The 15961-nt window shown below is 37.1% G+C and overlaps 1 protein-coding gene and 1 long non-coding RNA gene across 13 annotated transcripts in view; one reads left to right on the top strand and one right to left on the bottom strand.

The window, feature by feature from the left end:
* Positions 1-15961, bottom strand: part of PPFIA2 (PTPRF interacting protein alpha 2) — a 473113-nt gene that overhangs the window by 33628 nt on the left and 423524 nt on the right. For 10 of the 12 annotated variants that reach the window (XM_032644985.1, XM_032644987.1, XM_032644986.1 and 7 more), the window contains one exon: positions 3787-3868. In XM_032644985.1, the coding sequence (XP_032500876.1) occupies positions 3787-3868 (82 nt within the window). Of the gene's footprint in view, positions 1-3786; positions 3869-14515; positions 14525-15961 lie in introns of all 12 variants that reach the window. The other 2 variants (XM_032644989.1, XM_032644990.1) reach the window with 1 other exon arrangement.
* On the top strand, positions 428-14776 carry LOC116760305. Its single transcript, XR_004351697.1, has 3 exons — positions 428-559; positions 2324-2423; positions 14403-14776. It is a non-coding gene; the product is annotated as an uncharacterized LOC116760305 (long non-coding RNA).

Here is a 15961-nt window from a genome sequence, read left to right as displayed (position 1 = left end):
ATGAAAATACTTTCTGGAGAATGAAATGCTGGGCTAATGGAAGAGGCTAACATTATAAACATCTGGAAAACATTAGCTAAAGAGAGTTACAAAATGAACATTGCTTTGGAAATTAGGGATTGTGATTCTTCAGCTTTGCTGTGAGGCTCTGGAAAGACAATTGAATCGGTAGTGCAGTGAGCACAGCATAACGCCTGGCATATTATCTGCAGCACAGGGTGAACGCACTGTGTTGTAGCATCTGAATTACATACACTTAAATAAGGAATATTCTTTCCAATCCTCCCCACCCCTCCTCCATCATTAGCTATGAGTAAGAAACAGGCACATGCAAATGAGCAGTTTAAATCTTGGTTTTAAACAGCCAAAATACTGATTTTTTTGTTGTTGTTGTTGATTTTATTTGTTGACATGAACAGATTGAGTAAAAGGAGAGAGGATGAGAGTGAGAAAAAGTGAGAGAGTAAGAGAAGAAAACCTATAAATCAGCAGTATACAATGCCAAGAGCTCTGGATCAAGAATCAGAAGGCTTGGGCTCTAATTCCTTCCTTGTCATTGGCAAGTCAAGTAAGTCCTCTAAACCTCAGCCTTATTTTCCCCATTTGTAAAATGGAAGGGATTCGGCTTTATTATTTCTAAGGCTTGGTGTTACGCAGCTTCTAACATGGCTCCCGATGATCTCACTTCCTGACATTCCTGCCCTTGTATCGTCCTCTTCCTCTGAGTTTGGGCTGGACCTGGTGACTTATTGTAATGAAAAGACTATGATAAAAGTGATGGGATCTGACTTTCCAGATTAGGTTATGAAAAGACTGTGGCTTCATTCCTGCCAGTCCTCTCCCCCTCTGTCTTCTCCGAGCTCTCGCTCTGGGGAAAGCCAGCTGCAGGGCTGTGAGTTGTCCTTTGAGATGCCCACATGGAAAGGAACAGATGTCTCTGGCCAACAGCTAGCAAGGAACTGAGTCAGCTTGGAATTGGATTTCCCCAAGTCAAGCCTTGAGATGACTGCTGTCCTGGCTGACACCTTGCTTGCAGCCTTGTGAGAGACTTTGAACAGAGGCGGTAGCTAAACCATGTCCAGATTCCTGACCTACAGAAGCCAGGAGGAAAATAAATGCTAAGTGTTGGGATAATTTGTTACATGATAATAGGTAACACTGATTTTTTTTAATTAAAAAATTCTGCCATATTAAAGGGTTGCTTGCCTCTGTAGAGGAAACACAAAAAGTCAAACCTTTCAGTCAATGTGGCCTGACTGAGATAAGAGAAGGAGAGAGGGGATATAGGTACAGTGCATGACTGAATATAGTATCTCCTACAGGTTAGGCAAAGGAATTGACCTTGCCTTGACACACATGATTAGCTATGACAGAAGATGGGAATTGACTTCATAGTTTGTAAACTCAAGTTGTTCAAAATAACTAAACATCTAAATATACCTTCACTGGACCCTGAAGATTGTCACCTCTTTTCATCTCCTCTATGCTAAGATATTTGGATTTCCACACTGGTTAACATTACCCAAATGCTTGCCAATGCATGGTTACCAAGGTCAGCCCTGATTAGACTTTTACAAAGTTTTTGATGTCGATAAATGGTGTGTGAAGCATCAGACTTACTTGTTCACATCACTTTTAGTGGGCTGGGCACTGAAGGAGATACTAAAGGAGGTGAAAGTTAAGAGCTCTCATTCATTGGACCACCCACCTCATTCATCTTGTTTATTCCATTGTATAATTTCACTTATTATGCAACACTGGTTTCCTTGTTGTTCCCTGGAAACAGCCCAGGCCTTTTTCTGCCTCAGGACCTTTGCATCTGCTGCTCCCTCTATTTGAATGCTTGTCCCCTCTATCTTCACATGCCTTACTCCCTCACATACTTTAAATCTTTACTCAAATGTCTCCTTCCCTCTGAATGTCTCTTCCCCTCCTTCCCAGAACAGCAAGCAGACATTCTTTATCCCCATTCCTTGCCTTATTTTTTTTCCATGGCACTTAGCTTCTAACATACAGTGTCATTTACTCCTCAATCTGTCATCGCATGAAAGAAAATAAGCTCAAGGAGGACCAATGTTTCATATACATACTCTGTTCAGAGGTGCATTCGAAGCATCTAGAACAAAGTCAGGCGCCAAAGAGGTGCTCTGTAAATAGTTGTGAAGTCACTGTATAAAGTCATTTTATAAAGTCACTTTACGGAGCACATTATGGGCAATTTCTGCATGCTCAGGATAGTTCTAATTAGCACAAACTTCACTGCTTGTCATTTCCTAGCCCCTTAATGTCAGTAAATTTTTTTTTTTTTTTTTAATATATAAAGGATTTGTTCATCACTTGCCAAAACAGCAGTTAACTCTCTGTCAAACTGCAGCTCATTTTACTGGAGTGAAACTGAACAAAGAATTGCTCTCAGTTTTGAGGTGGGCTTTCTTAAGCATTTTGTCTTATAATTGACTTTTAAAATATAGTAAGTTGAAAGCAATATTTGGAAGAAGCAGCTCTGATCACTAAGAAGCTAAAAATTCCCTGACTGATATAAAAGAATAAAATAAAGCAAGACACAGCCTTCTTTCACTTAGCCCAGGAAAAAAAATGCAGCATGTTTTTATATTTATCTGTATATTATTATTTTTTAAACTCAAGTGAGTTTTGATTGTTCCTTATTGATTAATTCATTAGCTCTGGATGTGATATGATAATGAAGGTGGACAATTTTATAATCCTGAACCTTTTAAAACAATGTTTTTTTTTGTTTTTTTTTTTAAACAATGGGTTTTAATTGCCTCTGCCAAGCAAGAAAAGTTCATACAGTCAGTCCCTTGGTACCCTCAGGAAATTGGCTCCAGGACACCCCATACCAAAATCCGCAGATGCTCAAGTCCCTTACTGTTGGGCCTTGGTATACACAGGCTCATCATCCTCGGATTCTGTCTCGGATTGAACGTGTTTGGTTGAATCCACGATGGGGAACCCATAGATAGGGAGGGCTGACTGTATTCTTCTTTGCCTTGACATCAGCATATCCTAGCAGCTACCAACAGCCCACACTAGAGAACTGAATGGAAGGGGCAGTGAAAACTATTGATAAATGGTATGAAGGGGCCACTCGTGCTCAAATATGTATTTCGTTCGCTGTCCTGGTCTGCTCCTGCTGCCTCCAAGCTGATCAAGTATTAAACTCACTTTTCCAGACCCTTGTGTTATGCAGGAAATGCTGAATGCAGTTTTTGTTTCATTAAAACATTCAGTCTAGACACAGAAGGGAATAAGGGAATGCATCTTCTTCTGCATAACTCCAAATGTCTAAATCTAGCTGGCACCTAGTCTTAAAGAACTAGGTTCAGGAATTATACTACAAGCAAAGGAATGGCAGCAATATCTTGGATAAGACAGAAGTGTTAAATATATGGAGATGCCTCTTCTCTGTTAACCTGCTGATGAGGAAGGGCTCTGGACTGATGTACTGGGACAGGTGTTTTCTTGCAACAACAGAAGTATCACTCAAAAACCGTTTCTTGATTTACTCTAGATATGAAGAAGATAGAATTTACCAAAACTTTCTTTTATCTCACAGCCTGCTTCCTTCTGCCACAATCTCAAGAAAACATCAGAGTAAAACCACAAGAATGCCCACGGGTCCCTAGATAAAGCAAATATTCTCTTTATAAGTTATTCAAGACTATTGGAAAACTAGGATGTCAGGAACCGGTCTTTACTTGTCTCTAAAAATACTATCAAGTTAGCAGTGATTGGATTAAGAGCCTTCTGGTTTAACTCTCTTACCTCTAACCACGCGACTACAGTGGGCCCATCCCACTGCGCAAAAGGTAATCCCTTTCTCCGAGCTTCTTCTAGAAGTTCATGCCTGAAGTATACAGCAAAGATTATTAGTCAGGTAATATGGGAAAAGACGGCAGTGATTATTTTTAATGACAATATTTTTTAAAAACCCAATAATCCCTTATAAGCTTTTTATGAGTTAACACAGAAATAACAGAAATCCTTCTTCCTTTGAATAATACATGCAAATCATCCATTGATTTTATTAGAAATGAAACACTGACATCTAAAAATAATTTTCCCCAACACTTATTCACTAAAATTCAAACATTAAATGTTAATGGACTAAGAAGCTGAATTTTATTATCAGCAAATATCATATTCCCTAAACAAGAAACTGGCCCACATATGCGTATTCTGGCATGCACTACAGGATCTAAATGAGGCTTCTTCCATCTGTCTTGCCCGTTTCCCTTATTATTTCAGTAGTAGATAAATGCCTGTTTATAGAGGCAGAAGATCAAGTTGGTCATTTTAGCCCCATTCAAGTGATATGCTTGATTTTAGTATGCTCTCTGGGTCCAGGTGGCTATCTTAGGAGTTAGCTTTTCGTATAGACTACAAAATTACTTCTCATTTGAAGAGAACTCCGAGGTAAATTGACTTCCATCACTACAAAGCAATGTAAGGTGTAAAATTCAATAGTACACTTATTTCCATTTATAATCACTACTGGTTTTAATGAAAGCAAAACATCTCAATGAAAACAAATGGTTGTTTCTGGTAACAAAAAGTTGTAAAGAACCTTGACAAATGCATCTTTAATCACTATTTCTACTACTGACCCTTGACATCCATCTACAAAACCAATTTCAGATCGCTCGTGATTGAAATAGCAAGTTTCTGTTTTCTTTGAAACTCAAATTGATATACACCTGGCCAGGACTAGATTGGAAAATATATTCTCTATTCCTTAGATGCATTGATCCTACACACACATTTTTACACATATTGCTTTATGTTGACTGTGTGTCTTTCATGCTTAGGAACTCTAAAATGAAGCATTTAATTATTTCCTACTACCAACTGATTAATTGTTTATTGTGGTGGACTATAATATGTTAAAATATATGATAAAAATGTCTTTTAACACAAAAGCTTTCCGTGTCTGTGATGGATGCTACCAAAAAAATGCAGTGTGACAAAGAAACAGGGAGGCAAAACAAAAATTAGTTATAGTAGATGAAGAGACACATAAATCAACTGCTCTTTCATTTCATGGGATAGCAAAGAAGCACGTGTAAGCTATTCAGCACCTGGGAAATGGAACAGCAACACTGGTGCCATGAATCCAAGGTGAAACTAGAGGGACTCCCTCAGCTGGCTTGCTCTACCCTCACCCATTCCCTCAGGCTTCTCAGTGACATTCCTTCATTGAATACCAGATTTGAATAGCATAGTCTCACTGTGACAGATATATTGACAGAAATGGGTTGAAGGGTTAAACAACCAACCATCAGGTACTTATCGAGCACCTATTGTGAGCTGAGACCTGTGGAAATACAGACATGCACCCAGTTTTCCAGGAGATCCCTGGTTACGTAGAAAAGGCAAACACATGAAATTGTTTAAAAACATAGTACAATGCACAATTAGATGCCAAAACTCAGTGAGGCATATTCTGAGGGTGAGGGTTTTGGAGAAGGGGTTAGTAGCAATGGAAATGATCAGTGAAGGCTTTACAGCAACTGAACTGACTTCAAAGGGCTGGTGGGAAGGAGTTACAGATGATGTTCCAATCTGGATGAGCAGTAATGGTGGATGGGCAGAGGCAGGACTGAACACAGAATACGTGCAAGAAAATTTAGAGTAGGCTTCCACAGAGCCAAGAGCATTATTGAGTGTTGTAATATTATATCCATTAGGGAAAAAAGTACTTCCAGTTATGTGACAGGTGAGTGGCATTAAAGGGGAAGAAACAAGTATACATTTACAACTGGTTTTTGCTACATTTAGCAAAAAAGCAAGTCAATATGCACTCAACACCTAGGAAGCACATAACATTTTCACAAGTGAATTACATGAACTGTACATACGCCATTTTTGAAAACTAGAACATTTTAATTCTGACTAGTTCCTTAATAAAAAAATACACCACACGAGCTGGAGTGATCCTATTAAAAGTTAAATTGGATAATGTAACTTCTCTGCTCATAACTTTCCAGTTACTACCTGTCTCACTGAGAATAAAAGCTCATGCAGCTGATAGGATCCACCCTACCCTCTTCATCTTTCTGACTCAATTCCCATCTCACTCCACAACACTGGTTTCCTTGTTGCTCCCTGGAAACAGCCCAGGCCTTTTTCTGCCTCAGGACCTTTGCATCTGCTGCTCCCTCTATTTGAATGCTTGTCCCCTCTATCTTCACATGCCTTACTCCCTCACATACTTTAAATCTTTATTCAAAGGTCTCCTTCCCTCTGAATATCTCTTCTCCTCCTTCCCAGAACAGCAAACAGACATTCTTTATCCCCATTCCTTGCCTTATTTTTTTCTCATGGCACTTAGCTTCTAACATACAGTGTCATTCACTCCTCAATCTGTCATCGCATGAAAGAAAATAAGCTCAAGGAGGACCAATGTTTCATATACATATTCTGTTCAGAAGTGTATTTGAAGCATCTAGAACAAAGTCAGGCACCAAAGAGGTGCTCTGTAAATAGTTGTGAATGTTGAACATGTCAGCCAGTATTTACATTTAGCTGTTTCTTGTTTCAGCAACTTGCATCCCATAATGTACTTTTTAGTCCATTTTTTTAGCCACTTTGTCAGCATAGCACCCATTCCACACGATTCTAAGAGTCTGATCTGGTTTGCGACGCCTGATAGGAATCTGGTTGAGGTAATCCAGTGTGTTCAAATAATCCTATTCTCTTTTTGAACAGAAATTTATCATACAATTGTTTGAGAAGTCACTGGACGATGTAAACCTTGGAAAAGTTTTCCTTTTCTTTGCTTTGTTTATTGTGTTTAAATCACAAACTCTCATAGCACAATAACTTTAGTAAGAGTTTGCAAAGATAATGAAATAAGGGGGCTCAAGTCCAGTGGATTTTGCCCTTTGGTCCTCAGCTGGCAGGGCTAAATCCCAAGTAGAGGCCTTTGAAATGACACACTTGAAACTGTGAGAAACAGGCCAGATTGGAGTGGATGGCTGGATTTTACTCTAGGACTGTGTGCTACATGATGTTAACTCCAGACCTGCTTTTCCTTAACCCAAGGGCAGTTTTTATTATGTAAAGAAATGCATTGAAATTCTCAAAGCAATATTACATTTAATTCTTCTCTATTATAAAAAAAGTCTGCATTATACAGAATTTATTAGAGACATATATCTGGGCATATTGGCTTGAGAGAGAGGCACTGTTAGAAAAATAAAGCAATATGGGTAATGCTCTAATTGTTGGAAATCACTGAGTTTAATACATGATGATTTCATAACATTATTAAGGGCATGTATAGCATTAATTTCATGGGGCCATTGTTGTCATTAGATATTTTGAAGTCACTGTCAGAAAAATATTAGAAATACTAAATATAAAGCTGATTTGGCCCAAACAGGCATTTTGTATATACTGGTGTTCTCTGTTCGTCCAGTGCATGTGTAGAAATGTATGCATTCTCTCTGTACCCCAGATTCAACCTTTTCAAAGGTTCAGTAACAGTTCTTCCAGAGCGATGTCATGATCACATGCTCCAGTACACATCTGCATCTGAAATTACTGTCTTTCTATTCAGGCCTAAAGAAACATTTTTGCCTCCCTTCCTTCCTTCCTTCTTTCCCTCCATCCTTCCTTCATCCCTTCTTTCCTTCTTTCTTCCCTCCCTTCTTTCCTTCCCTCCCTTCTTTCCTTTCTCCCTCCCTTCTTCCCTCCCTCCCTCCTCTCTTTCCTTCCTTCCTTTTAGACAATCTAATATTTAACCATCCTTTCCCCTCAAATCACTTATACATTACTATAGTTATGGGCATCCATTTTTGTTTTAAGTTTTAGACCAGATTCAGTAGCACTTCCTTCTAGAGGAAGTTTCAGGTACAGGATTGTCATTTCCTGTGTGGAAACAAAAAAAGAAAAGCACTAATTGTAAGGGAAGGTCATTTTGAATCAGAAAAACTTCTGAGTCACTGAGCATTTTCAGGGAACACGTTCTTGTCTGCAATAAAGAATACCATTAGATTCCCTCCAAAGGCCTCAGACTCTCTTGATAAGGTGTCAGTGCGTTACTGTAAATGGAATGTGACACATTAAGAAGGCCCAGCGCTTGGGGAATGCTCAGGTGTGTGAGTAATTGGCAAGTTCATACAGAAACGTGCAGAGGGCAGCCTGCACTTACCTGTGCCTGATCTGAAGACAGGAACAAAGTGTGGGCACCCTAGTAATGTCTAGACCCAAGGATTTCTAAATAAAGGATTGAGAATGTCTAAAAATGTAAAGAAATCGAGGGTATTTTCCAGGCTTGTAGCTCCTAAATACTAATCCAGACTAATTTAAGCAAGTATGATTTTGCTTAAATGATTCCATCCAAATAGAAATGTCTGGCTCCTCGTTTTCAGGTTTTATGTCTTTCTCCAATTATTCCAGTTTTGACCTCATAGGTGGAGTATGCTTACATTTCTAAGCTCTGTTTCCTTCACACTAAACAATATCCACACACCTTCCTGTCTTGTCTCCCCACTCACTTTATCTTGATTTTCAAGACACAACAAAAATAACTTCCTCTCAGAAGCCATCCTACCCTGGACCCGGGGGCAATATTTACTACTTATTTTTATAGGCCCCTTAGTACTAAACAATTTTCCCTAGAATATCTTTAACATTTTATTGAGTCAGAGATTTTAGCCAGTTTCATTTTTTGTTTTGAGGACAAAGAACAGATACATGGTAGGTCTACAAAAATCTAGTGACTGACTGCCAAACCTAGTCCGGGGGCATACAAAGTCCCTGTTCTTGTACCCTTACAGTTTGGGTGAACAACTTGTAAATCAACAAATTCAATAAGATGATAAAACTCTGAGAAATGAAATTCATTAGTTACTCAAAAATTCATAAACTATGGGGGCAGGAAAGTCTCCTCTTCCATATTTTTCCAGTACGGATGGTTCATTGCTGTCAGTGAAAAGAGACTTTATTCTCAGACCACTTAGCCTAGGATGCTATTTTGGGACTGCCAATTTGCAACATGACTGTCTAAATACCATAGGGTACCATTTCCTTTGTCACTCAGACTGGCCATTTCAGTCACCCTCCATTTAATGCCTGTCAATTTCCCATTCATACTTTGCATTTTATCTTCTTTCACTTTCTCTTTTCACTGCCATTATTCTTTTTTCTGTCTTTTAACTGGCCCCACTCTCCAAGCTTCTTGCCCTTGCAATTCACTGCCATGAAAAAAATCTGCTGTCATGGCAAAGTAGGTAATACAGTGGGCTCTGAAGTGGGAATGCTTGGGCTGGATTCCTGGTGCCCTCCCTTCTTAGCTGTGCATCCAAAGACAAGTCACTTTAACTTTTTGTGCCTCAGTTTCCTCATCTGTAAAATGAAGTTGATAACAGTACCTACCTCAGAGGGTTGGTATGAGAGTTGAATAAGAAAATATATGTAATGTGATGACGACAACAGTGACTTGTACAAAGGAAACAGCCAATACGTGAGCTATTTATCATTGCACTATCCTCTGAAAACCCTTCAATGGTTCCTCGAATGCCTAAAGCATAATCCTTAACCTGGATTACAAAGACTGATATCGGTTTAGTCTTGATTTTCCTTTCTAATCATCTTTCCTTATTTTTCACTAGAACTGAAAATCTACTTTGGCAAATAATATGAATAATTCCATCTTTGCAAGTACCATTTTCCAGAGTTGGTACGGTCTTTCTCTTCTTCCTCCACTATCAAAATCTTACTGTTTGCCTAAATCATGAAACTTCCTTTTATTTTTGATCATCCCAGATCCCACAATGACTTTTTTATCTTTCAAAATCTGGAAACTCATAGTGTCAGCATTGCTCGTAAAGACTGTTGATGAGCAGCACATACATGGGCCTCGTCTCCCACCCAAGACTAAAGTCCTGGAGATGAGAGTTTGCTCTTCTACTGTACCATGCATTTTTCTTTGCAGGATCTAGCCAAGAATATCTTTTTCAAGATTGCTATTTTGTAATCCATGAACTCTCAGTGTTGACAACCATCCAGGATCCTTGATCCAAGGGCAGCTTTTAAGTATTCTATGTCCTTGTTAATATCCAACTACTTATTACATCTTAAAAAGAAGTAAGAATTTTGCTTACCTGTTACACAGATTGGCTGCAGGAAGAAATAAAAGTGCCCTCTCTAACATTAAATATGACATTTTGTAAATTGATCAACTATTACCAAAGCTTTTGTTCAAATTCTCATTTGTAGAGCATGGAAATGAACGCCCAGAGTCTGCCTCTCCTTTGGTATTCCCTAACTCTCATCCTTGTTCCAACTTCCAGAAAGACCTTTCTAAACACAAATATTTTTGTAAGAGTTGCCTGCTTAAAAATCTCCCCCTTGAGGTTTTTAAGCAGGCAACTGAAAATATAGGTCAAATATCTTAGTTCAACTAAAAAGACCCTTGGTGATCTGGCCCTTGGCTATGTCCCAGCTTCTTCTGCTCAAGCAATACTGAAATACTTGCCATTTTCCAAATACCTCATTCTGTTTTACCCTCTATGACTTTGTATATGCCTTTTTCTTCTGCCTAGAGCATCCTTCTTCGCATCATAATTGTGACAAACTCACACTTATCTTTCTGACAAAATTTATGCTTTATCCTTCCTGTTAAGATGCCAAGACCTTTCACAGGGAGAATTAATTTTCTCTTCTACAAAAATATTATAACTTGTATATACTCTAGTTATTGCACTTACTATACTTCTCATTTAAAATTGTATTTAAATAAGTTGTATTATAATTGAATACAGTGAGTACTATAATAGAACTTTATCTAATGTGCTCTCTTATTCATATGAACCACCTCATATCTTTCTAAGATATAATATCATGGTTTGAAAGACCAAAGTTTCTATATGCAGGCAAATTAGGGTTTAGATCTCAGATAATAACAGCTGACATGCATATATCACTTACTACGTGTGAAGCACTATCCTCAGTGCTTTATGTGTGTAAGTCACTTAATCTTCACAACAATTCAATAAGATACATATTGATACACATTTGCAGATGAGGACACTGAAGAAAAGAGGCCGCTTGGAGCACAGAGTTGGTGAGTGCAGAGCCAGAATCTGAGTGTCAGCCACCTGGTCACACAGTCAGCCTCTTAACACCCCACACTATCCTTTAGCTAATTAACCTCTCTGAACTTTTCATAACCGTAAAAGGAAGAGAGTAACAACCACCTCTTTGTTAGAATTAAAGACAATGATAGTTTTCCACCTTTATTTCTCTCCTTTTTTTACATTCATATTTAGGCATACATTTATGTGACTTCCTGGCTAACATAGAGAGTCTTTTCCCCCTCACTATCACACATTTCAGTCCTCAACCCTATAAGAGAAAAAAAGAGCTATGACTTTTCTTTTCTTGCTGTTCCCTACTACAAACAGGCTCTGAATCTTGGCCAGAGGAAGGAGGTTACCCCCATTTATACAATCAGGATGGAAAAGCTGAATTTGTTTCAGTTCAATTAATTTTGTATTATTGTAATACAAAGTAATTCTCTGGTTGAATAATTTATCTTTAGGGCTTATTTACTTACTGAGGCACACAACAAGTACTTACTTATTGATACAACCGGGAGAAATAAGTATGTGGCTCGATAAGAACCAAGAATGAAATATAAGTCAGAATAATTTGACAATTGAATCTACTTCTTAAAAGTGTAGCACAGAGAATAAATCTTCCCTACATAATATAACAGTAAATTTACATAGACTTCACACCATTATTAATTATAAAATGTATCTTGTTCCAATAAACTTCAACAGTCAAGAGGGTAAATAGAACATGATCTCCTCAAATTTCAACCAATGAGCTATAATCTCATCATTCAGAAATCTATATCTGTTGATCAATTCCATGAAAATTAAAATTACATATTTGAGAAACTGCTTGAAATTCTGGTCAGCAAATATGAAGGAAATATGGTGCCACTTCAAATTTTTTAAATTCTGTAAGCTGAAAATGTATATATTAATTAACATAATTATCCTAAACAGAAATATATTACAAATCCCAATCAGCTGCTTCAGACATTGATTACCTAAGTAAACACAGTTAGCTCCATAAAATTAAGAGTTTCAAATCTGACATTAACAAGGTTGACTTGATTTTGAAAGCACCGCATGCTGCGATTTTGTATGTGTGTAAGTGCAAGTGTGTGTTTGTGTATCATGTTATGGCACATTTTCACATGTAGTGCATATAAAAGTCCATTATACATTTAAGTAGTGTTTTATTTAGGTTCTCAGAATACATGCTAGGTTGCTTGAAATTATTTAATTACATAAAACCAAAGTTCATTCATGTTGAAACCTTTTTTTCCCCTGCAAGCTACTTGAAATGGAGGGCACAGTCTCAGGAAAGAAATTTAATTTATTTGTGAATTTGAGTAGGGGTTTACATAATTTCACTCCTCATTTTATTTTGAATTTAATCACTTTCAAAACCACTGAAAAGGTATAAACACACACATGCACGCACAAATGCGATGGAGCAATACAGTTACTCATGCTGCTATTAAAAACTAGAGGGGCTTGTATTACTTTCCAGTAAACAATTTCACTTTTGCAAGACACTGGGGTTTGTTCTTCCCAGTCCCTTCCTGACTGTAAATTGGGGACTTACTGGAGGAACATTGGTAATTTTTCAGGTTTATATGGATGCCATTTAGACTAGATGGCTTTAGTGCTTCATCTAATTTTGAGCCCTCTTTAACTCAGATTTGAAGTTTATAGTTTCTATGCTTCTGAGATTATTCATATATTCTCATACTCTTGTGAGTATTGGGAAGTTGACAGTAATATTAGAAAGTACACAGAATATGAGTCAGTCACTCAAAAGTATTCAACAAACACATGGGAAAGTTGGGGCTTAAAGTCTTGTCTTCTGATTCCTAATTCAATATTCTTTCCACTTCAAATCTTCCCACGTCTTTACTATGTTTGTACTATCTTCTCCTGACATTTAACCTCCTAAGCTTTCTTTTAGCAACTGTACTAAGGGAATGATTTTGAGGTCTTAAAATGTTTAAATTCCAGGAGCTTGTGCAAGACAAGAAATTGAATTTTCCAATTAAGGTAATTATATCATTTTCTTAAAGTCCATAAATATTGATGCATTATGAATCTATTATTTTTCAATATTTCATTCAAAAAGGGATGGGGGAATGAAGTTATATTTCTTGACATTGTTTTCATTATTTCAATTTCCTCATGAAACTTAAAATCATTAGGCCAATAATTCATGATAACATGAAAATAATGCTTTAAAAATCCAATGTCAGAATATCGATTGTTTTTAAAAAGTAAGATCTTACAACTTGCATTTGGCCAGCATAGTTGAATAGCATTCTAATCACAGCTTACCTTGCATTTGCAAGAACACTTCCTAGAATTTAATATCATAAATTATCCTTACTTAAGTAAATATTGCATTGTTAAATAATTAGTAATAGTAACTATAACTTAAAATTAGAGTAGGAAAAATATAACAAATATAAACCATATTAATGAACAAAGCACATGACCTTTATTGGTATATAAAATATCCATATTGCCAATTAGTGACACTCTCCACAATTCCTGAATAATTGCATCTTATTGGAGCCATTTTACTTGTCCCCTCAAAATGTTTTGCTTTAAATGTAAAAGCAAAACCTCTCTCCATCTTAAAGTGTTTTGTAGCTCACCATGTTACCAATGCAGACATTTACATGAAGGTAATATTTTATAATATTATGCATAATTTGTTTTACTTTGAAGCCCAGTTGGTTTTAGAAATAAATAACAAAGTCTAAGTTTAGTTCAAAAAGCAGGATTTGAAATTTGAAACAGTAATCTTAGTAATGTACCTTTTCAAAGCTTTAAAAATTAACTAGTAGTATAGGAAACAAAAGAACACACAAAACCAAAGGGTTCAGCCAAAACCAAGGATTACTTTGGAATCTAAGTGTAAAAGTCCTTCTGGGGAAGATCCAGCATTTAACCTACTTCATGTACGTGTAGTTCTAGTAATCAACAAATAAACTTATCTCTTGAATATAATGCTGGTGGAAAACCACACAGCACTAGGAAAAACATACAGGCAGTCTCAGCCTTGCAGCACAGTCAAAAGTACTCAAGTGGCCTGCAACTATTACTTAAGCCTCACTGAATGTCACACTAACTCCTAGAGAGTGACCTGAGAAACAGGGGAAATGTCATCTGGATTGCCTTTTGATATATGTGTAATAGAACCGAAGAAATTGAAGTGCCTGAAAGGACAACATGATTAATCTGAATGTGAACAACATTTCTCTGAACCAATGATTCCTTTTATGGTAAGGAAACGAATACACTTCACAACTTTCATTTTAGGTCAGAGGCAGTGCAGCTTGTGTTACAACTGAAAAGAGAAATACTAAAGATAAAAGAAAAAGAGGATGGTGCTGAAAATAAACATGTTCAGCAGCCATTGTGATTCAACTTACCCTGACGTGCTTTTCATGAGATGAAGAAGGACGAATGAAAAAGAAAAGCACACAAATGTTAACGGATACATTTCAATCCAAAGAAAGCCATGGAATAAAACAAGAGCATCATTTCAGATGTGTGGAAGCTCAGATACGAGAAAGACATGGTACTTTTTTTCCTCACCATGACACACATACTCACTGCGTCCAAAAGCATAAGCAGGCTGAGGGCAGTTCTAATAGTTGACCAGTAAGTCTGTCTCTTGAAAATGAGCCACTCTGAAACATGCATGACCACATTTTCCCAGCCTCTAGTAAACCCCTGGAGGAAGTCAGGCAGCTTGTTAAAGAATGTTTTTTGCCTCAGGCTACTGTTTACAAATAGAAGCAGTAACTTACTAAGTGGTGCTCAGATTCTCATACAGATTTATAAGCTTACTGTTAGAGCTTAAGAAAAATACAGCAGACTTGGAAAGGCAGCAACTTGAAGAAAGCACTGGTTTGAGGGTCAGAGTGTCTGGATTCCAGTTCACATACATGGTTTTGTCAAAATCACTAGTAGGTTCTGATGTTCAATCTCCTGAACTTAATTTGAGGCAAGAAGAAATTTGTACATTCCAGATCCATAATTTTATAATTCTAACAAGTGCTGTAACAATAATAATTATGTGCCAGTAATCAGATCATGAGAAAGTATAAAAAAATTCTATCACTCTTCTTCCCCTGCCACATGGAATTCTTCCTCCTCTATTTGAACTGCCAAAATAAATGTTGAGCTGTGCTAACTGGGTGTCTTTCAGTAGAAGCATTTATTTATCTGGACAGATGTTCATAAATGTTACTCTGAGGGAGAAAATGAACTAGATTGGTTCACCAATGCTACGAAAAATCATCACAAAAACGTAGATTTAAATGTAGTGGTTGAAGTAGCCCACTTGTTCCCTGGATAGAATAGAGGCACTGGGAAAATATGGAATTTAAATAATCCAACAAAAGGCCATGAGAACATTATTTAAAATTTTCTGTACAAGCATAATAGATTAATTCTTAGAAAAATAAAACTTACTATAGCTCATAAAATAGAGTCAATATAACAAAATATGAAGCAGAGATTCCCTATCTAAGAAATGAGGCAAGTTAGAGAGCTCCCTTTTTTATTGCACAATCATTATAAAGAAAAGCTGGACGTGCGATGCCACACCCTGCACATGCCTCCTCCAAACACATTCATTCAGAGAAACTGTGTATTCTTTCATTAAATGTGCATTTTAGAGAAATGCATGTTCTTTGACCTTAGCTGCAGAACAGCTGTGGCAAGCTCTTTAAATTTTCACACAAACGAAAACATAATTGTCCATACAAATTGGCATCACAATGTCCTAAGAAATTTAAGCCATATTTCTTACATCATATATGCAACATAAAGAAAATTAAGACCCAAAAGAGATACATTCCAGGAGGTTA

Source organism: Phocoena sinus, chromosome 10 (genome assembly GCF_008692025.1).
Source record: "Phocoena sinus isolate mPhoSin1 chromosome 10, mPhoSin1.pri, whole genome shotgun sequence".
NCBI lineage: Eukaryota > Metazoa > Chordata > Mammalia > Artiodactyla > Phocoenidae > Phocoena > Phocoena sinus.
This window is presented reverse-complemented; position numbering and strand designations above follow the sequence as displayed.